Raw genomic sequence first — 26,269 nt, 5'->3', positions numbered from 1 at the left:
TTTTTGCTACAGCAAATACAAATTGCATGAGTACGATACTATAACTCAAGCTGCCTGCTAAAGGAAAGCTACTATTCCCTGCATTTTGAACAGGCTGGAAATAGAACTGACTTACAAATAATGAATTACCTTGTTTCTTTTGGATTGTAGTGTGAAGAATGCCTGTGCTGGCAACATAGTGTATGTATGGGATTATTAGAGGACAGCATTCCAGAGCAGTACATCTGTTACATCTGCAGGGACCCACCAGGTATGAGTTAAATCACTGGTTCATGCAAAATTAATTGTTGTTTTTACTTGTTACATTTTTGCTAAAAACAGATGGTATTGTATAATCATTACTCACAATAGGATTTACCTATTTTTGTGTGTTTGATATGTTATACTTTTCTGGATGAGTCTTTTATAACATTTTCTTCTGTTTGGTTCTGGCAACTTTTATTTTTCTGTTACTAATTCTTAAATTTTGTTCAAAATGTTAACTTACCATTCTCATGAGTTCACAAGAAGTGAGTGCTCTCTTTTCTTATTGAGAAATTACCTCCCACAAAGAGTAGGCTCTTAAAGTGACAGTAGATACTCTGAAAAGTAACTATCTTGTGTAAAAATAGTACCTTCCTACTCACCAAATCTGTTCCTGCATGTATTTTACTTCTGGGGGAATTCTGCACCTAAAAATTCTACACACAATATTTTAAAATGCTGCAAAATTCTGCATATTTTACTGTTAAAATAACAGAATATAATCATGCCAATTTCAGTTATTTTAGTAATTTATTTCAAAATACCTGTCAGCAAGTATGTCTGTAACAATACAAACCAAAAAAAAATTCAGGAAATGTATGTTTGTTTGTTTACAAATAGATTCCTTAGTAGGCATATTAATACAGAACTTTAAGTAATTAATTTAAACTACAATACAGAAATGTATTTCCCGCACCCCTCAGAAGCAGCTTAAAGGCTTGCGGGAGTCAGGGGTAGGAGCTGAGGGAGAGGGAAGGAGCCTGTGGGTGAACCTGGAGGGTTGTTAGGTGTGGATGAGAGAAGTATGGAACAGGGTTATTTTTGGAGGGAGGGGGGGCAGGGGGCATTATTAGGGCGTTGGGGAACCTCCCCCATGCAGACCCAGTCTAGCCTCTCCCATTCAGTCAGGCACATCTGCCTGTGTGCCTGCTCCTTGTCCCTATATGTACCTGCAGCCCTCCTGTTCCCAAGTGGCCCTGCACCCCCTCCCATTCAGCCCCTGTCTCAGTGCTGTCTCCCCACTGGCTCCTGAGCCCGCACCCCAGTCTCTCTCTCCACTAGCCTTTCTGAACCCCAGTCTGTGACCCTCTCCCCCCAGCAGCCACATGTGTCCCACTCTCTCTGTATTCCGCCCCCTACACATATCTTGTGCCTCCTGTCTCCGCGGGTAGGGTGCTGTGATGATCGCTGCTGGATGTTACTGCCTGTCAGCGAGCTGCTGTCTGTTCTGGCACAACAGTGGCCTCTGGTGGGAGAAAGGTGGAACTGCAGTGCTTCTCGGGCAGAATGTATTTTCCACGGAGAAAAAAAAACATTCTGCACTGGACATGAATTCTGAGCGTGCACAAATTGCCAGACTACTTTTGCATTCAGTTACATCTGTGCAACCTCATTGTGTAACCAATGGCAGAATTTTACCAATGGTAGAATTGCTGTTGTAGATGATGGTGCACGAGTCAGAAGAAACACAGTTTGATTTTTAGATTTTAGCAGGAGTTTCAAGGACTGGCGATTTGAAAACCATTTTACTTGTAACCTGAGTATGTTTGTTCTGGGAGTAATTGAAACAATAAAAATAACTTCACAATGCCATGTTTACAGTTATTCTTCAGAGCAGAAACATGTTTTTGGAGGGAAGTTTAGAGTTCTTTCTGGCAAGTTATTCACATATAGCCACTACCCCACCCATCTGGAGATTCGTGTAACAGTTTAGTCTTCTCAGATGGAGAAACGAGGACAAAATATACATATTTAAATATATACTTGGATACCTAAATAAGTGGGCTAATTTGCGGAGGTGATAAGTACTCGTAACTGCCACTGACTTTCATGGGAGGTGAAGATGCTTAGTATCTCTGAAAAATAGGCCATTTATTTAGATGCCTCCATTATGGACTTAGGTGCCTAACTTTAAGCACAGACATTTGAAAATTCAGCCCTATGTTTTTAACTGTAAGACACTTGAGTTTTATAATCTGGTGTGTATATGTGACACTGAATTTTGCATTTGAAGATATAAAATTAGTGTTTGCCACTGACTTTAAAATATTTGGAACTGCTCATGTGATGACACAGTTTGGCCCCAATCCTCCCTACCCACCTGCATCCTCTGACTCCACTTCTCCCGCCCCCCCGCCCCTTTCTTTCTGTCTAGGAGATGAGTCATTCAGGATGTCAGCATTTGACACTGGATTGGGAGGATGGGCTGGGTAATGGAGGGTGTTTTGCTGGAAGGTGTTAATGGCTACCATCAGGCTGGTTCTTTTATCCACAGATAATTCTGTGCATACCATTTTAGTGTAAGGACTGGCAAGTTTCCATCTAATTTTGTTCTTCTAGTGCTTGTGCATTTCCGTTATGCTACAGGTGTGTGTACTTCTCATGCACCATAGCTGGAGAGTTTTCACTAGCAGCACCTGTAGGGGCGGCCCCTCCCACACCGTTGCTTCCTTGCGCTATGAACCAAGGGTATAAAGAGTGGAGCCACTCTGCTCATTCTTTAGTTCCTTCTTCCTTCCTGTGATGGGTAGTGAGACCGTTTCTGTGCTTACAGCCTCGTTCCTTTGCGAACAAAGTTGCAATTAGTTAGCTTTTACATAGTGATACTTATTGTTTCGTCCTTTAGATGTTTCTTTTCTCTTTAATCAATTTTATTTTGTTTTCTGTGGATCCTGCTGGCTTCTGGGACTTGCCCAGTACCAGGGGAGCCTGTGTGAAGGTCCCCTGTTTTTAAGCCCCACTCCAGCTGTCATCTGCCAATGCCTGTCAGTAACCTGCACTCTCCACTGTTTAAAGTGCTTGGGCAAGGGTCATGTTAGAGACCCAGTCTGACAACACCAGAGGTCTGTGCGGCTGTGAGAGATGTATTTTTCAGTACTGACATCACCACTGATTCAGGGCAAAGATCCTCCACCAGCCCTGTTCCTTATCTTATCGGTACTGACGGTAGGGTCTGTTACGTCCTCATCTGTCTCAGGTCCAGTACCCCATTCATCTGCCTCCTCCATGACAATATCTAAACCTTCATGTCATTGCACGGTACTGATAGCTAGGAAGCCTTCAATGCTTCCTCATAGACTCGTAGACTTTAAGGCCGGAAGGGGCCATCATGATCATCTATTCTAGTCTGACCTCTTGCACATCTCAACCACCCTCTCCTGTAATAGACTCAACCTCTGACTATGTTACTGAAGTTCTCAAATCACAATTTAAAGACTTCAAGTTACAGAGAATCCACCATTTACGCTAGTTTAAACCTGCAAGTGACCCATGCCCCATGCTGCAGAGGAAGGCAGAAACTCCCAGGGTCTCTGTCAATCAGACCTGTGGAAAAATTCCTTCCTGATCCCAAATATGGCAGTCAGTTAAACCCTGAGCATGTGAGCAAGACCCACTAGCCAGACATGTGGGAAAGTATTTGCTGTAGTAAATCAGAGCCCTCCCCATGTAATGTCCCATCACTGGCCATTAGAGAGATTTGCTGTTAGCAGTTGTAGATCAGTTACATGCCATTGTAGGAAATCTCATCATACCATTCCCGCCATAAACTTGGCAAGCCACACTGCCACTGAAAGGTGTAACCTGATGCAATGGCTACAAGCTGAAGCTAGACAAATTCAGACTAGAAATAAAGTGTAAATTTTTAGCAGCGAGAGTAATTAACCATTGGAACAATTTACCAAAGGTTGTGGTGGATTCTCCATCACTGACCATTTTTAAATCAAGATGGGATGTTTTTCTAAAAAATCTGCTCTAGGGATTATGTTAGGGAAGTTCTATGACTTGTGTTACACAGGAGGTCAACCTAGATGATCACAATGACCCCTTCTGGCCTTGGAATCGATGACAATGGCTTGGGGGTCACCAGCAGTATAATGGACGTATGCAAGCACTCAAAGAAGAAAAAGCAGACACTCGTTTTCCTGTAACTGCTGTTCTTTGAGATGTGTTGCATATGTCCATTACATGGCCCATCCTCAAACTCCAAGCACTGGCGTCTATAATCGGGATCCCAGTGCAAAGGAACTGAAGGATGGTTGGGGCGACTTTATACCCTCAGTTCAGAGAACGAGGAAGCCAAAGAATGGGCAGGGCCTCCCCTCCAGGTACAACTAGGGAAAACACTCCAACACCTTGCTGTGACGCGCATATTTACAGCATGTTGGACACACAACACATTTCAAAGAACAACAGTAACAAGAAGGTGAGTAATTATTTTTAACAGTTGCAGAGTGAAAGTACTATATAGTTCTGGGAATAATTAGGGATACAATTATTTTTGATTTATTAAATTGGTATAAAAGTAAGATGATTAGTTAAGTTACTTAGGGTTCACTCATACTTGTGGTTTAGAAACAGAAGTCACCAGACTCGATCAGACCCAAGGTTCATCTAGTCCAATATCTATCTCTGACAGGGGTCAGTATGATATATTTCAGAGGAAAGTGTAGAATCCTGCTGTAAATCCTGATCTAAAGGTTAGATTGTCTTGCTTTGAAGCACCAGGTTTAATAGCTTTTCCAAATTTTTGTTGTTAATTATCATAACTCTGGATATTCTTGATATCCATTTAAATGTCCCATCTCTCTTTGAATCTTAAGTTCTTGGTATCTTAAATTATCTTTTCAATAAGCGGATATCTTTTTAGAAAAGACCATTCTAATTCAAAACTTTAATTTCAAATTCAGTTCACAGGTGTATCACGGTATAGAATGTTTTTACTTCCTCATGCTTGAGTACTGAGCTGATTTGTTTGATTTTCTTTTAAAATGTCATTTATAGAAGTCAGAGGATATACTGTGTCATATACGAGGTGATGTGAATTTCTTTGAAAACCCATGATTAAAGAAAGGATGTCAGAAGATATTTTAAGGATAGCGCTCCTGACTGTTGTCACTTCTGGAGAATAAATTCTGATTGTTGTTTACCCGTAGGTCAGAGATGGAGTGCCAAATATCTTTACGATAAGGACTGGTTAAACAATGGGCATATGTGTGGATTATCATTTTTAAAAGAAAACTACTCTCACCTTAATGCCAAAAAGATAGTGTCAACACACCACCTGCTGGCTGATGTGTATGGTGTAACTGAAATTCTACATGGACTGCAGCTGAAGATTGGGATACTAAAGTAAGTGTGGGTCTGGTGTTTCCTCCCCATCTGTGTACCCTTAGATAGAGGAAGTGAGAGCTCAGTGTTTATGTCAAGATAATTTTCATTTTAACTTTTATATTAAAGACCAAACAGATGTATATCAGTACACATTTAGACAGTGTATTCTTGAAAATGTCATGGCACAATTTGAATTGTTTGGATAGATGATGATGCATTCTGGAGCTCACTCTGTGACGGGGCAGAAGCTGGGTTCCTCTTCTTCCTGTCAGCTCAGTGAGGAGGAATCCAGGGTCTGCACTTCTTGACAAAGCCTGAGGGGGAAAAAAAATTATTGCTAAGTGGGAATGTAATTGTTTTCTCCATTAAACACTAGAAGGTGAATTTGTGTTCCTATTATTGACTGTTGTTGATGAATACTGAGACAAAGGAAAAATATTTGAAGAGACTAAAGACTATTTTTTTATCCAAAATTTGCATGTGGTAATATCTGTGAAATCGAGTTTGAAAGTGAAATGAAGTCTTCTGCGCTTCTAAATCTGCCATCTGCAATCTATTCCCCTGTTTCTAATCATCTCAAAGTCCTTAATAAATAGTATTACATGAATTCTCTTAAATATTTGTGTGAAGTTGGGAATTACTGTGCCAATTTTACAGAAGGGGAAACTGAGTCACAGATTGGTTGTTACTTGCTCAAGGTCCAACAGTTAATCAGTACAGAACAGAGCTCAGATCTCCATTGCTGTACTTTAGCTAGTAGACCGTGCTTTGTCTCTGAACAATCGTTATGTGATTGGCTAATTTGGGATATAGTAATTTTTTCAAAGGCCTGAATGTTTAACATTCTCTTTTGTATAATTTTCTAATTATGCTTCCACTGTACAGTTTACTGGTCCACTCATGCCAGGTGATGGAAACCCTCCATTTCAATGGCAGTTGATAGTGCTCAGCACCTGACAGGATTGGACACTTCGGGAGCATTAGCGTTTTTGTTTTATCATAACACACTTATTAAAGATGACCAGGGCATCCTGGATTTACCCAAAATTAAGAGGTCCACAACAATGCGGGATGAAACATTTGGCAATGATGTTCCCCTAAAAAATTGCCTATTAATGTAAATACAGTTCAGCCAAAATGAGAGTTTTAAAAGATTTCATTGCTGAAAGTGATTATTCTATACTAACTTTTCTTCTCCCCTTTTTTCCAGAAATACACATCACCCTGATCTTCATCTTTGGGCTTGCTCTGGGGTGCGAAAAGAGCAAGAGCAAGTGACATTTGGGGTAGAGAAGAAAATAGTGACTTTGCCAGATACTGTTAATCCATCTGAAAGGACATGTCACAATCAAAGCCATAAAGAACCACCCCCTAGCTTACCGCAGAAGATGGAAGAAACATATATTATAAGCGAGCACAGTTACCAGAAACCACAGAGTTTTGGTCAGGACTGCAAATCAGTTACTGACCCCGTGAGCTCAGATGATGAAGATATGAGTAGTTTTGAGGAAGATCAGGAATTTTGTTCAGATGATAAAAACTGTTCACAATATTCTTTAAAAGAAGATGGCGTGAGTGAGCAGGTAAAACTCGTTATTCATGTGTATAGACTTAGAGTTTAAAAAAGATCAAACTCATAAAATAGTTAGAAATGCATGCCCGTTACTGAATTATCAACTGATGCGTGTTCTATTGGTAGGCAGACAGATCAGTACAATCCACTTAAAATGAAGTTTAATGTAGTGAAACTTGTTATGGTGAAGTAGGTTGGATTCAGATTGTTGCAGTTCAGTGCTGATAAATGCAAAGTAATGCACATTGGAAAACATAAACCCAGCTATACATATAAAATGATGGGGTCTAAATTAGCTGTTACCACTCAAGAAAGAACTTGGAGTCCTTGTGGATAGTTCACTAAAAACATCCACTCAATATGCAGCGGCAGTCAAAAAGGCGAACAGAATGTTGGGAATCATTAAGAAAGGGATAGATAATAAGACAGAAAATATCATATTGCCTCTATATAAATCTATGGTACGCCCACATCTTAAATACTACAGGCAGATGTGGTCGCCCCATCTCAAAAAAGATATGTTGAAATTAGAAAAGGTTCAGAAAAGGGCAACAAAAATTATTAGGGGTATGGAACGGCTTCCGTATGAGGAGAGATTAATAAGACTGGAACTTTTCAGCTTGGAAAAGAGATGACTAAGGGGGGATATGATTGAGGTCTATAAAATCATGACTGATGTGGAGAAAGTAAGTAAGTGTTTGTTATTTACTGCTTCTCATAACACAAGAACCTAGGAGTCACCAAGTAAAATTAATAGGTAGCAGGTTTAAAACAAACAAAAGGAAGTATTTTTTCACACAACACACAGTTAACCTGTGGAACTCCTTGCCAGAGGTTGTTGTGAAGGCCAAGACTATAACCGGGTTCAAAAAAGAGCTAAATAAGTTCATGGAGGATAGGTCAATCGATGGTTATTAGCCAGGATGGGCTGGGATGGTGTCCCTAGCCTCTGTTTGCCAGAAGCTGGGAATGGGCGACGGGATGGATCACTTGATGATTACCTGTTTTGTTCATTCCATCTGGGGCACCTGGCATTGGCCACTGTCGGAAGACATGATACTGGGCTAGATCGACCTTTGGTCTGACCCACTATGGCTGTTCTTATGTTCTTAATTCATTAATTGCAAATTTGTAAACCCAGCTACAGTGGATTTCTGCTTATAGAGAGGTTGTTCTGTTTAATATATCTAAGTTGTTCCAGTACATCTAGATTTCTTGTATTCAAGGAAAGTTTGTGGTTGCACTTTTTTTTATTTTTTCCCCCCCATTTTGAAAGATTTTACTGGTTTGAGAGAGATTCCCTGTATTTAAAATGAGGAGTATAAGCGGAACCTGTTTTCTTTCTCATAACAGAAGAAATTGGTTGAAGAGCAAATTGTTAGTTTCTCTCTGTTGTCCTTAGGTCTCTTAACAGTTTTTAAAACCTGGATTTCTAATTATATTTACCGTTGGTCTGTATTTTTCTTTTAACACCAAACTTCCCCCCAGAATTCAGTCATATAGGTTAACAATTAACTAAGCTTGTTTCTGCTCATGTCAGGATTTCTAACAAATGTTTTAGTCAGAGTTCTTTGAAATGTAAATCCCATCTAATATATACAGAGCTGATTTTTCTATAGCTTTATATTAGTGATGCTATAGTAAAGGTTGTGCCCACATCTCTAAATCTGTTTTCGGTTGCTTGTAACTTCTTGATACCATTGCTTTGGGCAGGAGGGCTGAAAGTGTCTGGTTTTACTCTAGAAACTCTCTTAAAACAAAACAAAAAAACCTCTTAAGCTTTTTGAGATACCCAAGTATTTGAAAATAAATAAAACACTTAGACTCACCCACTTGTCTCCCCCATTAAAAAAATTATTCAGATACTTTTTTTTTTTCTCTTGGTACTCTGGTGTCACAAACATAGATTGTTTTTAAAGGTGGCACATAAGTTCTATATTTTTTAATGAAGAACTCCAGTTCACCTTGTTTGGAGTTAATTGTTTATTAAATAATATAGTTTACACATTGAGTGTGTGCAGTAAGGACACATTCAGCAATATTTCATATTGCTGAATAGTGTCATATCTTGAAAAAACAATCCATATATCCATTTATGCAGAATTCAGGTTTCCTTGGGAATCTCAGCTATGACTTTACTGACTTTTGTTTACTGTTTATTAGGAAGGGGAACCTATTGGGTCAGCTAGTCCTTTCCTTTCCTTTCCTTTCCCAGCACCATAGAGTACTTTTCATTTGGGACTCCATAATTGTTTGTTGGCACATATCAACCCCTGACCTTCCTCTGTTTCGTAACGGTAAGACTAATGCTCACTGGTTAGCCGGTTAAGATTTTACATCCCTATTTCCTGTGTAAACCATTTTGCATTCATCCTAATTTTGATTTCAGCTGTTTTCAAGTTGGCTTGAGACACGATTTGAATTATTTGTAACTGTTTTGAACTAATGCAAGAGCAGCTATATTTGCTACAGCTCTCCTCTCCACCCTTGTTCCTTGAACCTTTGACTATGCCTTGGCAGTGTCCCTCCTAAACGATTGCAACCTTTGGCCTTTCAGATTCTTGTTTCCATGTCTCCAGTCTATGCATAGTTCTACTGCCGATCTTTTCTTTCATACACTCAGATGATATCCAATTTTGAGTCCCCTTTTATTAGTTCTGCTTCTCCTTAAACATCATAGATTGTTTGTAAATTACAAAACGCATTCGGGGGTGGATGGGTCCTTAGTTTTGCAGATTTGTTTCAGTGTTACAAAGTGTTACAGGGGGCTGGAGGAGGTCTTGAAAATTGCCAAAAAATGAAGAGCTCTGTGTAGCTTGAAAGTTTCTCTCTTTGACCAACAGAAGTTGGTCCCATTAAAGATATTACCTCACCCACCGTGTCTCACCAAAACATGTTCTGTCATTTATGGACAGCCCCTGACATGGTTTCCTCACTCCTGACTCTTAAGCCTTTACAAAGCCCTGTCCCGCCCTGCATATTTCCATCATGTTTCTTTTGTATCCTTCTCCACCAATGTTTCTTGTGCACTGCCCCTTACTGCTAGAATGCCCTCCCTGATCTCACATGTCATTTGTTCTTAAGTAGCTTGTCCCCCTTGCAAGTGTTAATACTAGTATGTCATCTCCAGGACCCACCCATAGATCCTCCCAGCAAAAGCTGGGAAGTCCAGATTTGGTGGTATTCATATTTCTAAAGCTTAAGAAAAACAAGCAGAGAACTTTTTTGTTTAATAAATCATTTCAGGCCACTTTTGCAGGAAAAAACTTTTCAGATGCAAAATAGTCTCAAGAATGTGGGTTTCTCAAACAGGTCTATCAATATATACATAATACCGTTCACTCCTTTCTGTGGCAGCTGGCTTGCACTGAAGTGACTAACAAGTGTACTGTCAAACTAGCACTGTCTTTGAATTTCTGTCTGTGAAATGCAATAATCACCAATAGTCAGACAGCTTCAGTATATGTGGGATTATAGGATTTTACAATTAAAATCAACTGTTTATATAAATTTATGGGAATTGCTCTTCTGGCTCATCCCATTGAGCTGTTAAATCAGGTATCCTGTCTTTGGTCATAGCTATTACCTGAGGCTTCACAGGAATGTACCTGACTTCTTATGGAATAATACACATGGGAAGAAAACCATTAGATTTGCTTTTAGTTCTCATAACGACACGTGTTACTGGTCATACAATTATGTGGCCCCTTTTAATACTCCAGCCATGTGATCTAACTGTGTTAGCAAGTTACACAGGATGACAGTAGTCTGAAGAAGGAATGTACTTTTGTTTTAAATCTGTCCGTATGCTATGAATTTTGAAATAAATTTAACAGGCGAACTTTGGGATTTTAGATATAATTCCATTTTTGTATTTTCACTTCATCCTCTATTGGACAGCAAACACAAAAAAATCCTGGACTCTTGCTTGAATTGGATAATGGCTCACTGGTGCATTCAGCACTTCATGAATTAAGAGTTAGAAGTTTATGTAGCAGAGTGGTGAGACGTGGGCCACTCCAATTGCACTAAACTGGGTACAAGATCTTGTGAATTTAACACTGCCTCCCGTGTTTTCTGCTAACACTCATCCGTCTCTGTGGTAATCCTGAAAGCTAGATGTACTCATTTGTTTGACATTTGGCTTAACCACGAGATCTTGCATGATCTAAAAAATAAAAAGGAGTCATACAAAAAATGGAAACTAGGACAGATTACAAAGGATGAATATAGGCAAACAACACAGGAATGCAGGGGCAAGATTAGAAAGGCAAAGGCACAAAATGAGCTCAAACTAGCTACGGGAATAAAGGGAAACTAGAAGACTTTTTATCAATACATTAGAAGCAAGAGGAAGACCAAAGACAGGGTAGGCCCACTGCTTAGTGAAGAGGGAGAAACAGTAACAGGAAACTTGGAAATGGCAGAGATGCTTAATGACTTCTTTGTTTCGGTCTTCACCGAGAAGTCTGAAGGAATGCCTAACATAGTGAATGCTAATGGGAAGGGGGTAGGTTTAGCAGATAAAATAAAAAAAGAACAAGTTAAAAATCACTTAGAAAAGTTAGATGCCTGCAAGTCACCAGGGCCTGATGAAATGCATCCTGGAATACTCAAGGAGCTAATAGAGGAGGTATCTGAGCCTCTAGCTATTATCTTTGGAAAATCATGGGAGACGGGAGAGATTCCAGAAGACTGGAAAAGGGCAAATATAGTGCCCATCTATAAAAAGGGAAATAAAAACAACCCAGGAAACTACAGACCAGTTAGTTTAACTTCTGTGCCAGGGAAGATAATGGAGCAAGTAATTAAGGAAATCATCTGCAAACACTTGGAAGGTGGTAAGATGATAGGGAACAGCCATCATGGATTTGTAAAGAACAAATCATGTCAAACCAATCTGATAGCTTTCTTTGATAGGATAACGAGTCTTGTGGATAAGGGAGAAGCTGTGGATGTGGTATACCTAGACTTTAGTAAGGCATTTGATACGGTCTCGCATGATATTCTTATTGACAAACTAGGCAAATACAATTTAGATGGGGCTACTATAAGGTGGGTGCATAACTGGCTGGATAACCGTACTCAGAGAGTTGTTATTAATGGTTCCCAATCCTGCTGGAAAGGCATAACGAGTGGGGTTCCGCAGGGGTCTGTTTTGGGACCGGCTCTGTTCAATATCTTCATTAACGACTTAGATATTGGCATAGAAAGTATGCTTATTAAGTTTGCGGATGATACCAAACTGGGAGGGATTGCAACTGCTTTGGAGGACAGGGTCATAATTCAAAATGATCTGGACAAATTGGAGAAATGGTCTGAGTTAAACAGGATGAAGTTTAACAAAGACAAATGCAAAGTGCTCCACTTAGGAAGAAAAAATCAGTTTCACACATACAGAATGGGAAGAGACTGTCTAGGAAGGAGTACGGCAGAAAGGGATCTAGGGGTTATAGTGGACCACAAGCTAAATATGAGTCAATAGTGTGATGCTGTTGCAAAAAAAGCAAACATGATTCTGGGATGTATTAACAGGTGTGTTGTGAGCAAGACACGAGAAGTCATTCTTCCGCTCTACTCTGCTCTGGTTAGGCCTCAGCTAGAGTATTGTGTCCAGTTCTGGGCACCGCATTTCAAGAAAGATGTGGAGAAATTGGAAAGGGTCCAGAGAAGAGCAACAAGAATGATTAAAGGTCTTGAGAACATGACCTATGAAGGAAGGCTGAAAGAATTTGGGTTTGTTTAGTTTGGAAAAGAGAAGACTGAGAGGGGACATGATAGCAGTTTTCAGGTATCTAAAAGGGTGTCATAAGGAGGAGGGAGAAAACTTGTTCACCTTAGCCTCTGAGGATAGAACAAGAAGCAATGGGCTTAAACTGCAGCAAGGGAGGTCTAGGTTGGACATTAGGAAAAAGTTCCTAACTGTCAGGGTGGTTAAACACTGGAATAAATTGCCTAGGGAGGTTGTGGAATCTCCATCTCTGGAGATATTTAAGAGTAGGTTAGATAAATGTCTATCAGGGATGGTCTAGACAGTATTTGGTCCTGCCATGCGGGCAGGGGACTGGACTCGATGACCTCTCGAGGTCCCTTCCAGTCCTAGAATCTATGAATTTGTATTGCAGTTGTTCCCCACTAATGTTCTTAAAAACTGCATACCAATATGCATGTTTATGTTTTTGTGAAATAGTGGTACAATTAAAAACTCCATCATTCAGGGCATTTGTACCAAGTATTGAAATCAAAACCAGAATCCAAGCGGTAAATTGAGAATAAAGCATTTATTAAGTGCTAACTTTGTTGATTTTTGTTGGTCCTATGGAGAAGAACACTGCTGAAGGGAATGTGGTGTGTGCTTGTAATGAAAAAAAAGGATCAGAAGAACAAGTGGATTCACATCTTCAATGGCAGCTAAATCTCCTGACCCACATAGAGAATGTACAGAATGAAGTCACCAGCAGAATGGACCTTATTGAAAAGGAAGTTGATGGTAATTACATTGTTACGAAGTATTGACATTAATCTGTGTAGAGCTTTGAACATTCAAAGCATCAAATGAAGAACAATAAGTCTCCCATTACCCCGTCATGTAGATGACTAAGACAGTGATTAAGGCCCAAATTTTCAAAGGTATTTATACTTTTGGGTGTTCTGGGACACCCAGAGTCTGATTTTCAGAGATATTGCGCCTCTGCAACATCCATTGAGGTAATGAGTATTCAGAATGTCTGAAGTCAAGCCTAGGCATGCAGCATTAGCAGTCATTCAAAAACATGGGCCAACATGGCTTGCCCAAGGCCACACAGTGAGACCATGAAGTAGCAGGCTCCTGCTCCCATGCTCTGCCTACTAATCCACAGCATCTCCTGAAGTTGATAGTATTTGTTTGGGCAATAGTATCAATCTTTTACCTGAGGAGGAGAAAAGAAGTCTTCATCTTCAGCTGTGGTTTACAAACTAACTGGTAATAGCCTGGATTAAGGCAGCAGACCAGGCTTCATAACAACAAATTCGCACAACGATTATGCAGTAGAACTACGTGTTGTAGTAGAATGAATGCATTCGGCTGTAAATTAATTGCCGTTAACGCCTGCAGTTAACTGAAAACAAAATTAACCTGTTCAGTTTTTTAACGCATTAATTGCATACCTCTGGGTGGGGTGGGAGGGTGAAGCCCCAGCCCAGAGCTCCGGGCGTGGCAGCAGAGGCTGAAGCTCTGAGCCCCTAGGCTATATTTGAAAATATAGAAAACATCCAAAATTTTTAAATAAATGGTATTCTATTATTGTTTAACAGTGCGATTAAAACTGCGATTAATCGCTATTAATTTTTTTAATCGCTTGACAGCCCTAGTTTTCACATGTAGAGTCTCACTTCACAAATGAAGAGAGTTTGAACAAAGTGTAGTTATTGTGTCCTTAACTATTTCTTACCTAAAACAAAATAGGGTTAGCCCTGATGGAATGTTTATGATCAGATTGCATGTACATTGACCATGTTTCTAGAAACATGGGATTAGACTCTTGCCATCCCTCTTTTTTATGAGCACTGAAATTCACTCAGAAGTTAGTGTGATTCCATTCTGAAAGTGGCTGTCTAAAAATGGAACCACATTATATCACCTGCTCCCTGTTTTTGTTTAGTGATACGTTAAAGTTAGTGACAGAAGTGAGTCTTCACAGCCTTTTATTCCTGTTGAGTTTTTTACTACTGCAGAACCATGACAACTGAGACAGTGAGCTGGAGTCTCTTCTTTGTATGTGTATCATCAACACATTGTTGGCTAATTTGTCCTAACGTACCTTTATATTACTGGAATTTAGCTATCAGGGCAATTGGAAGGATTAATAAGGGGGACCACTTTAAACTGCTTAAAAGAATAAAAATTTCCATGGAGCACTGAATTATTTGGTTCTTCAGAAAATATATCTTCATTTAAATAATGATCTGAGTATCTGTACGTTGCACCTTCATATTAATGATTCATATGGCAGAGGCATGCTCCATTTTATGCAAATTACCTGCTGCCCTCAGGCTTGGCAAGTTGGCAGCATTTACAAGGATAGGTGCTGGTCCATGTTCAATAGCATACGGGAGAAGTAGGTTTGGAAAGGGTATGAGCCTAAAAACCCAAATACAGAACGTCTCGCAACAAATAGTGTAAGTATTCTGAATTTTTATGATCGGCTGCTCTTCATCTGGGCAGTGAATTTGGCCATGAAATATTCTGAGGTGCATCATTGGCAGTCTCACACCTGGTTTGCATGGAGCCATGGGTGGGGCACAATAGCCATTTAAATTTCGGTTGACAAGTTAGGACCAAATCCTAGTCAGATTGAAGTCCTCAAGTATTTTGCTACTGACTTCAATGGCACTAAGATATGGCCCTTACTGCATTTCAACACACCTAGCTTTGGAGAGTTGAGCACTCTTTTTCCGAAGATCCCTTTCTAATCAAACTCTTCTTTACATTTTTCTCGATGTAGTTTTAGAAAGCTGGCTTGACTTCACTGGAGAGCTGGAACCGCCAGAGCCTCTTGCAAGACTGCCTCAACTCAAGCGACGTATCAAACAGCTCTTAATTGACATGGGGAAAGTACAACAAATAGCCACGCTGTGCTCTGTATGACAAAAGGAAGAATAAAGGAATAAAAATAGGCTCTCTACAGTGAATTTTCTTATTAGCCACAAGACTGGCAGGAGGACAGCAAAAAGCTGGATATTTGTCTGGTTCTGTGCTGATTACATTTTTAGCCTGACGCTTTGGAGAAAGGAAAGGAAATCTAGAGTAAGGAAATTGACACTGAAAAGCTGAATACGCTATGTTCAAGATGCAAATTAAAATATGTCACATATTGAGGAACATTGAAGTGGCAGAATTTCTCCTTCAGGTCATACAAGAAGGTTCAAGAAATCTCTGCAATGGAAAATGCTATAATTTTATAGTCAGTAGCAGAAAGAGCCAAACTCTAAAACGTCAGTGGGAAAAACATACATCCGTAATTATTTTTTTTTCTCCCATTGCTAGTGAAAATACAGACACAGAGAGATCCATATCCTCTCTACAGTTGGTCCACCCCCAAAGTTTTAGGCAGGTAACTGATCTTTTGCAGCCCAGGAACTATTTCTTGTCTAATTAGTGTTATTCAGGAAAATGAAAACATTTGCTTCACTTTTGAAAGAAACGGTATGTGGTGGTCTCCTTATAAATATTTTTTTTAAATGGAAATCCTCATTACAGCACCCTTAGGCTCTTTTAAAAACGTAAGTGGCAAACAGTGGTCAGATGTGCCAAATAATACTAAAACCACTGGGATGACAGTTTGAGGATAGTGAAATACCTGAAGAGTTTTTTTTCAAAGTTCTACCTGGTGCCAGCAATCCATCCAAAATTGTATCTAGTTTATATTTTTTTACGTTCTATTGCAGTATTCAGGATTCAAAGTACATTTTTGTCCTGGGTAGTTCAGCTTGGCGTTAGCCCTCTGAATCTTTACCAACCTCATCTGGGATGAGGAATGACAAGAGCAGAAAAATTGCTTGTTTGTGGCTGTGAATTACTAAACCACTAGATTGAATATCGCAAAGATACATTATCTAAGATGTTTTTATAAAACTTTTAGCTTCAGTCATACGTGAGTAAAACATCATGAAACCAAAGGCAACCTAGTTGCTCTGTTAGCTCTTGCTGGATTTTGAGCTCAGGACCTTCTCTTTGCCTGTGCTCATGTAAGTTGTCACTGCACCCAGTGCTACATATGTATGTGTAGGTATAAGTGTATATACACACACATTCATATGTACGTACTATATACATATTTATATCTACACATGTCTAGTTTTATTACTATAGACTATAAGAACTGGTGGTTAACATGAAATGTTACCTTTTAACAAGCAGTTTATAAAATTGAAAATAATGTATGTACAGGTTTTGGAATTTGTAAAATATGACTGTTAAAAGGAGGCTATTTAATTGATGACATAAGATACTTGAACATTTTATGCCTCACAACTGTTTATCAGTTCTAGTTTTCTGTATAAATGCATTTTAGAACCGATAGACAGTAAACTTGAATTTACCTTTTGATAAGAGTACAAGCCACTGTACATTCAAAAATTATTTAAATTTGCAAACACACTGTTCTATATGTAAGGTACTGTATGTAAAACTGTTTATTAAAACTATTCTGCATACTCTACATTTTCCACTTTTCTTCCTGTCCTATACAGAAATGTAAAAAAGTGATTAAAATAATGTACAGACCATAAAAAACTCGAATTTTTTGAATGCCTGTTGAGGATTCAGACAGTCGAAAAATGTGCCAAAGATGGATTGGGTACAAAAGATGTTGAAACTAGTGTTTTGAACTTTCATCATAAAACCATTATTGAGAGAGAAAGTAGCATGCCCGGGTGCTTATTGAAAAATGCCTACACTAAAGTCTCTAATTTATCTGTCATGTCTGAAGTAAGTTAATGCTATTAATATTTTAACTCTAAAGCAAATGTGTCAACATCAGTTATAGAATGATACCTATTTAAAAGGTCTCTTCAACAGCAGTTACCACACCATTGTATCAGAGATATTACAGCTCTGTCTTAATTCCAAAACGCAACTCAATCTTAATTATATAGCAGGGATTGTCACCTCCATAATTTAAAGAGGAAATACAGTAACTGAGGAATCTTTCAAGAAATGTTGACTATTTTTTATGGCAACCACTATTATGTTTAACAAAATACCCTTATGTTTTATACAGTATAATTTGATGCTTAAATGACTACTTAAGACACATTTCACAGTACTAACAGCTGTTGAAAGTGATCTACTTGCTCTTTGGATATGCAAGATACTGTTGTATATTATTCACTTGCTGCATATCCTTAAATGTGGTACTGTGTGTACTGTATAGAATAAATGTAAATCTTAATACACAATTTGAAATGAAGTATGTAGTATTTACATAATATATACAGTACATACTAGTGCTATGTTATACAATGTGTGTATGCATGTTTGTGATACCATATAACTGTAAATGTAATGAACAGAGAGATGGACTGAGATTTAAAGTTGTGGGAAGGAGGTTCCATGCTTTGGGCCCATCACAGCAAAGTTATAATGAGATGTGAGAATATTATCCCTAAAAGGTGGATGTTGTATGAGCTGCGGACCCGGAGGTGGTCTCAGATGCAAGTGCTAGGAGGTGGTCACTGATGTAGCCAGGGCCTACACTTTTAAATATATATTACATATAAAAAACTACTGTCAAGTATTGTATGGTTTCAAAGTTAAGTAATCAAAAGTTAGGCAATGTCTGAATTAAGGTTGCTTATGCAATTCAGCCTTCTTCTGCCATATGCATTGTGTTAGTCTTTTAACTTGCAAGGTGTCCCTTTTTTTTAACCCCACAGGACCCTGCCTCTTTCAATGCACAGGATAGGTAGTGCCCCTGAATGAGTAACTTTTCAATATTTCTGTTTATCCTCGTTCATTTGGTAGCCAAATGCATAATATTTACCACATACCATTTAAACCCTGCACTGAGTACAAAATTATTCATTTCTTCATGAGCTTTTCTATGACACACATCGCTGTTGTGTCAGAATGCTTCACAAACTTTAAGGTAACTTGGTATCATCAACCCCACTTTAAAGATGTGAAACTGAGTAGTAGAGAGATTAAGGCTAAAATTGGCAGGCGCCCAACTTGTGAAACACTTGGGGCCTGATTTTTTTTCAGAGCATTTTTATAGCACTTTATATGGTCAGTGCATGCACTGACTTCAGTTATGGTTGTAAGTGCTCAGTGGTTTGAGCATTGGCCTGCTAAACCCAGGGTTGTGAGTTCAATCCTTGAGGGGGCCACTTAAGGATCTGGGGCAAAAATCAGTACTTGTTCCTGCTAGTGAAGGCAGGGGGCTGGACTCGGTGACCTTTCAGGGTCCCTTCCAGTTCTATGAGATAGGTATATCTCCATATATTATTATTATTATTATAGGCCCCCAGATGTTCCCTGGTGGGCACCTAGAAACCCAATTAGTGGCCACCTGTGAATTTTGGTTGAAGTGACATAGGAACTCTGCGGCAGAAGCAGGGATAGGTTCCAATTCTCAGAACTGTCTTGATCATAAGACTATCCTTTCCCATCCTGCAGTCCTTTGCCTCATTCGCCACATGCCTTCCAGCTTCCTCAACAAATGAGGCAGGCATCTTACAAACAACTGCCTCATTCACTACACAACTGATTCATTCCCAACGCACCATCTGCGCTGTGCACTGAACAAGGCAGAAGTGCTGGGGAAAAAATAGTAGGTGATGCCGTAACTAAAGACTGTATCACAATGCAGGTGCACAAAGGGGCCAAATTAAGGTTACACAAGCTTAATTCTGCCGTTTCCTAACTTCAGGATGCTTGCCTTTCCCGTCTTTTATAGTGTTCTTTTAATGTCGTTTTTTAACTTAATTTAAGGTTTTTTAAAAAAGCAAACAAGGGGGGGGAAAAACAAAAAGGAATTCCATCATACAGAGCCATACTGAGACACACCCAGGGCTACTCAGCAGTGTTGGAGCCTTTAAATCCACAGCAGACTTCTGCCACTTGAGCTGATAGCGTAACGACTAATAGTAGTTGGCTGTTAGCCTCTCTGAACCAGCCGCTAAGGAAGATGAGAGACTTCGCAAATGGGTTTCACGGGCATTTGCTAGACAGCAAATGTTGGGACTCAGGCCTTGGCTACACTGCTGCTGTACAGCGCTGCAACTTGCTGCGCTCAGGGGTGTGAAAACACCCCCCTGAGCGCAGCGAGTACAGCACTGTAAAGCGCCAGTGTAATCAGAGCCTGCAGCGCTGCACGCTCGCTCGCAGCGCTGCAAGCTATTCCCCTCGGAGAGGGAGTACTTACAGCGCTGCTAGAGAGCTCTTGCAGCGCTGGCCGCGCGACTACACTCGCGCTTCACAGCGCTGCCGCGGCAGTGCTGGGAAGTCCTGAGTGTAGCCAAGGCCTCAGTCCCTGTGTTCTGTTTTACAGTTTAGAGGGGAGCATTCTCAAGTGGATACAGCCTCTTCTGCCCCTTTCCCCCACTTCCCAGCTTGACCCTTTTTGCTCATCTGTTAGCATGTCCCCTTGTTATCTTGTTTCTGTGCTCCTGTCCATCCTCTAGCTTACACCCGTTTCCCCTCCGCTTGCCCCTGCCACTCCTCAGCCTTGTGCAGTTGAGTTAGGCTCTGTTGCCTGGGTGTCACCTGGGAAACGATTTAAAACACTGGAGAGAAGGTTTCCATGTTTTGTTCTGGTGCCCAGAGGGGAGGCGGGAGGCAATTGTAGGGAAAGTTCTGCTCCGCCCCTGCAGCCTTGGGCTGGAGCATGCTCAGTGAGCTCGGAAAGGTGGAGTATGCACAGTGTAAACAGAATCTTCTGAGATTATTGTTAGGTAGGTCTCTAATAAACCTCTGCTGAGCACATGCACAGGGTGACTTTCAGAGGCTTGTAATTTGGCCAAATTTGGATGGATTTTCACTGCAATAAACATCTTTCTGACACCCCTCCCTTGCCAAATTCCTAGCCCTTGCTCCAAGGCATAGAAGCTCTAGAGCAGTGGTGGGCAACCTGCGGCCTGTCAGGGTAATCCACTGGCAGGCTGCGAGACAGTTTGTTTACATAGACTGTCCACAGGCACGGCTGCCCGCAGCTCCCAGTGGCCGTGGTTTGCTGTTCCCAGCCAATGGGAGCTGCGGGAAGCAGCGGCCGGGCCGCAGGTTGCCCACCACTGCTCTAGAGTTTCTCAACTAAACTACTATAAGGATTTTTTAACATGAGAAAATAATATTTCATGTAACTTTGATCTCAGAAACAACAACTATTTTGATGAAAGGTTTAAAAAAAATCAGCCTGAGGCAGACAGACCCCTGGCATGGAGAATTTCAGCCTGGATGGTTAAAGTTTGCAGTTATAAGCAGCTGAAAATAGGTCTTTATAATTGGAAATGCTGGGCAGCCTTAACTTTATTGCAGGTCCTGATGGGTATATAAGTTCTCACAGACTTGCCTGTAGTGACCTTACCCTCATACCACAATGTACCTTTGCTGGGGCAAGTCCCAAACATGGAACCTCTTTTCTACCCCGCCCCCACTTTACGCCTTGTGAAATCTTTCAGGATGTTCCCTCCTTTTAGAGAGCATTTGTTAAAATCAAGAGGTTTTTTTTATTTTGGGGATGACCATTGCTCCTGTATTTTATTTTACCTTTTTTCTTTTGTGTTGAGTCACCATGTAATGGGTTTAGCTGATCACTTTAACAAGGGTGATTTTTGTGACAATGCTTTCATGTATATTTAAAAATGGTTTTGTTATGCTATGTGGTGTCCCAAGCACTGGGGATGGGGGTGGTGTCTTTAGCAATAAGCATTATATACACTGTGTGTATTTGTTATACTTGGAGAATAGGTATGGAGCACTTGACAATGGTGAAAATACACTAGAATAAAGAAAAGAGTGTTTGTCTGGCAGACGTTCTGCACCAGCCTGGGCAACTCATAACTACTGGAAAAATGTGAAATGTACATAGAGAAAACGAAATAGTGCAGAAAACATGAATATAATAAACTTCCAAAACATGCCATATAATCAAGACAGAGTGTATGTGCATTTGGGATGCTATTAACGGTAGATGAGTTAACACAGTTTTCTAGGGATTGGTTGATTAACTAAAATCTAGTCTAATGCAAATTAAGTGATTAAACACCTACTCAGTCTTTTTTAGACTTGCTCACAACCGTCTCCATTCAGTTAGTGCCTCTCAATGCATTGTCACTGAAAGGTCTGAGAGAGGCAGCACTGAGCTCCTTAATCTTCCATGAGAGAAGCAAGGTATTTTCTTTTATGGTTTGTTTTATAATAGCAATAATGTTGATTGCATTCTAATATACTCATAATAAAGGCCTATTGAGATTGGTTAAGTGCCTGGGCTCCCTTTTGGTGAACTAACAGTTTCAACAAACTGATCTATGCTTTATATACTCTGGAGCATTAGGGAACTGTGACTTAATTGTATAAAGCCTGTCAACTAGTTTTGTGTACACATAATTCATTGATTACATTCAGAGAGACAAGACATTGATTACTGTTACAGCACTTTGCAACACGTCTACTTAACCTTTCTATACTTGCCTCCTTTCAACCAAATTTGTCAGAGATGTAAAATGGGAGGGTACCTTCAAATGAAGTGTCCTTTCAAATCTGAAAGATAGTGGGGCTGGGCCAAATTCAGACCCTACTGTAAGCAGCTGCACCATTATTGAAATGAATGGAGGTGCGTCTGCTTCATTATGTCTGGACTGTCTCCTTAATATGCTCCCATTTGGGTTGAAACTCCAGTGGATTCTACTTCCTTCACCTTTTCAGACATACCTAGGGGTAAATACACACAGTTCTATACATTTAGCTTTTGTATTAGCTAAAAGATGCATGCAATGGCAATCTGAAAAACTGCACAAGGTCACCAAATGAATACATGAGAGGAAAGTCATTATACCATCTCTCTCCTTTGAAGCATCAGAGATGGTCATGGCTGGAGATGGCTGGCTGGTTCATGCTCAGGTTCTAACTGATTGCCATATGTGGTGTCAGGAAGATCAGATTGGCAGGGACCTTTGGGAGTTTTTTCACTTTTCCTCTAGCATGGTATGCGGGGTCAGTTGCTAGGATCATCTGGGTATATCTCCGTTCATAGAATCATAGAAGATATGGGCTGGAAGAGATCGCAGGAGGTATCTAGTGCAACCCCCTGCTCAAAGCAGGACCAATCCCTAACTAAATCATTCCAGCCAGGGCTTTGTCAAGCCGGGCCTTAAAAACCTCTAAGGAAAGAGATTCCACCACCTCCCTAGGTAACCCATTCCAGTGCTTCACCACCCTCCTAGTGAAATAGTTTTTCCTAATATCCAACCTAGACCTCCCCCACTGCAACTTGAGACCATTGCTCCTTGTTCTGTTATCTGCCACCACTGAGAACAGCCGAGCTCCATCCTCTTTGGAATCCCCCTCACTATAGGCGGGGGGTAGGCTGCTAGCAAATCCCCCCTCTTCTTGTCTACAGACTAAATAAGCCCAGTTCCCTCAGCCTCTTCTCGTAAGTCATTTGCCCCAGCCTCCTAATCATTGTTATTGCCCTCCGCTGAACTCTCCAATTTGTCCACATCCTTTCTGTGGGGGGCCCAAAACTGAACGCAATACTCCAGATGTGGCCTCACCAGTGCCGAAGAGAGGGGAATAATCACTTCCCTTGATCTGCTGGCAATGTTCCTACTTATGCAGCCCAATATGCCGTTAGCCTTCTTGGCAACAAGGGCACACTGCTGACTCATATCCAGCTTCTCATTCACTGTAATCCCCAGGTCCTTTTCTGCAGAACTGCTGCTTAGCCAGTTGGTTCCCAGCCTGTAGCGGTGCATGGGATTCTTCCATCCTACGTGCAGGACTCTGCACTTGTCCTTGTTGAACCTTATCAGATTTCTTTTGGCCCAATCCTCCAATTTGTCTAGGTCACTCTGGACCCTATCCCTACCCTCCAGCGTATTTACCTCTCCCCCCAGCTAAATGTCATCCATGAACTTGCTGAGGGTGCAATCCATCCCATCATCCAGATCATTAATGAAGATGCTGAACAAAACCAGCCCCAGGACTGATCCACGGGGCACTTCACTTGATACTGGCTGCCAACTAGACATCAAGCCTTTGATCACTACCCATGGAGCCAGACTTTCTAGCCAGCTTTCTATCCACCTCACAGTCCGTTCATCCAATCCATACTTCTTTAACTTGCTGGAAAGAATACTGTGGGAGAGACCATATCAAAAACTTTGCTAAATTCCCTGCTATTGTAAGAGCCTTGCACATTGGTGCATTTCGGTCCCTCCTATTCTCTGCCTGCGGCACACAAGATTTAATCTCCTGAGGATTGTAGTACAGTAAAACCTACCAAGAGCAACCACTCATGGGAGTTAGCAAAGTGGTCTCTTGTAAGAGGTGGTCTCTCTTCAAAGGTTTGCTGTAAAATGGGCACTTTTACAATGTAGAGAGAGGCTACTATTGTTTCCAATAAAAACAACGTGGAGTACTTGTGGCACCTTAGAGACTAACAAATTTATTTGGGCATAAGCTTTTGTGGGCTAAAACCCATTTCATCAGATGCATGGAGTGGAAAATACAGAGTACGTGAAAAGATGGGGGTTGCCTTACCAATTCTAATGAGACAATTCAATTAAAGTGGGATATTAATAGCAGGAGGAAAAATCACTTTTGTAGTGGTAATCAGGGTGGCCCATTTCAAACAGTTGAAAAGAAGGTGTGAGTAACAGTAGGGGGAAAAATTAGCATGGGGAAATAGTTTTTAGTTTGTGTAATGACCCATCCACTCCCATTCTTTATTCAGGCCTAATTTGATGGTGTCCAGTTTGCAAATTAATTCCAGTTCTGCAGTTTCTCGTTGGAGTCTGTTTTTGAAGTTTTTTGTTGTTGAAGAATTGCCACTTTCAAGTCTGTAATTGAGTGTCCAGTGAGGTTGAAGTGTTCTCTGACTAGTTTTTGAATGTTATAATTCTTGACGTCTGATTTGTGTCCATTTATTCTTTTGCATAGAGACTGTCCGGTTTGGCCAATGCACATTGTAGAGAGGCATTGCTGGCACATGATGACATACATCACATTGGTAGATGTGCAGGTGAACGAGCCCCTGATGTGTTGCTGATGTGATTAGGTCCTATGATGGTGTCCCTTGAATAGATATGTGGACAGAGTTGGCAACGGGGTTTGTTGAAAGGATAGGTTCCTGGGTTAGTGTTTTTGTTGTGTGGTTTGTAGTTGCTGGTGAATATTTTGCTTCAGGTTGGGGGGCTGTCTGTAAGCGAGGATTGGCCTGTCTCCCAAGATCTATGAGAATGAGGGATTGTCCTTCAGGATAGGTTGTAGATCCTTGATATGCGCTGGAGAGGTTTTTGTTGGGGGCTGAAGGTGACAGCTAGTGGCGTTCTGTTACTTTCTTTGTTGGGCCTGTCCTGTAGTAGGTGACTTCTGGGTACTCTTCTGGCTCTGTCAATCTGTTTTTTCACTTCAGCAGGTGGGTATTGTAGTTTCAAGAATGCTTGATAGAGATCCTGTAGGTGTTTGTCTCTGTCTGAAGGATTGGAGCAAATGCGGTTGCATCTTAGAGCTTGCCTGTAGAGAATGGATTGTGTGATGTGGTCTGGGTGAAAGCTGGAGGCATGTAGATAAGTATAGCGGTCAGTAGGTTTCCGGTATAGGGTGATGTTTATGCGACCATCGCTTATTTGCACTGTAGTGTCCAGGAAGTAGATCTCTTGTGTGGACTGGTCCAGGCTGAGGTTGATGGTGGGATGGAAATTGTTGAAATCTTGGTGGAATTCCTCAAGGGCTTCTTTTCCATGGGTCCAGATGATGAAGATGTCATCAATGTAGTGTAAGTAGAGTAGGGGCATTAGGGACGGGAGCTGAGGAAGTGTTGTTCTAAGTCAGCCTTAAAAATGTTGGCATACTGTGGGGCCATGCAGGTACCCATAGCAGTGCCATTGTCTTGAAGGTATACATTGTCCCCAAATGTGAAATAGTTGTGGGTTTTAGCCCATGAAAGCTTATGCCCAAATAAATTTGTTAGTCCCTAAGGTGCCACAAGTACTCCTCGTTGTTTTTGCTGATACAGACTAACATGGCTACCACTCTGAAAATTATCAGACTTCTTGCATCTGAAGAAGTGAGGTTCTTACCCACAAAAGCTTATGCCCCCAATACTTCTGTTAGTCTTAAAGGTGCCACAAGACCCTCTGTTACTCTGAAAATTGTTTCCAATGTTTCATGTTTAACTTTAATTGCCTTTTAAATTAACATTACATTATGCAATACAGTACTGTACTGTATTTAAAATCTCTTGGATTTATTAATACAGTAGTACCGTACAGTATACAAAAGTACAGAGCATTTCTCAAACTGGGGGTCCTGACCCAAAAGGGGATAGCAAGCCTATTGTAGAGGGGATGTGGTATTGCCATCCTTACTTCTGCGCTGCCTTCAGAGCTGTGTGGCTTGGGGACTGGCAGTTGCTGGCCGGGCTCCCAGCTCTGAAGGCAGCATCACAGTCAGCAGCAGCGCAGAAGTAAAGGTGGCAATACAATGCCATGCCACCCTTACTTTTGCGTTCTCCTGGCAGCAGCTCTGCCTTCAGAGCTGGGCACCCAGGCAGCAGCCACCACTCCCTTCAGAGCTGGGAGGATGGAGAGCAGTAGCTGCTGGCTGGCCGCCCAGCTCTGAAGGCAGTACCGCCGCCA

General features: G+C 40.9%; 1 protein-coding gene across 2 annotated transcripts in view; it reads left to right on the top strand.

The window, feature by feature from the left end:
• Positions 1-15,557, top strand: part of PHF20L1 (PHD finger protein 20 like 1) — a 77,784-nt gene extending 62,227 nt beyond the window's left edge. For both annotated transcript variants that reach the window (XM_065398255.1, XM_065398254.1), the window contains 5 exons: positions 151-250; positions 5,178-5,373; positions 6,566-6,938; positions 13,256-13,418; positions 15,415-15,557. In XM_065398255.1, the coding sequence (XP_065254327.1) occupies positions 151-250; positions 5,178-5,373; positions 6,566-6,938; positions 13,256-13,418; positions 15,415-15,557 (975 nt within the window). The remainder of the gene's footprint in view (positions 1-150; positions 251-5,177; positions 5,374-6,565; positions 6,939-13,255; positions 13,419-15,414) is intronic.
• The last annotated feature ends 10,712 nt before the right edge of the window (positions 15,558-26,269 follow it).

Source organism: Emys orbicularis, chromosome 2, assembly GCF_028017835.1.
Source record: "Emys orbicularis isolate rEmyOrb1 chromosome 2, rEmyOrb1.hap1, whole genome shotgun sequence".
In the NCBI taxonomy this organism is placed as follows: domain Eukaryota; kingdom Metazoa; phylum Chordata; order Testudines; family Emydidae; genus Emys; species Emys orbicularis.
This window is presented reverse-complemented; position numbering and strand designations above follow the sequence as displayed.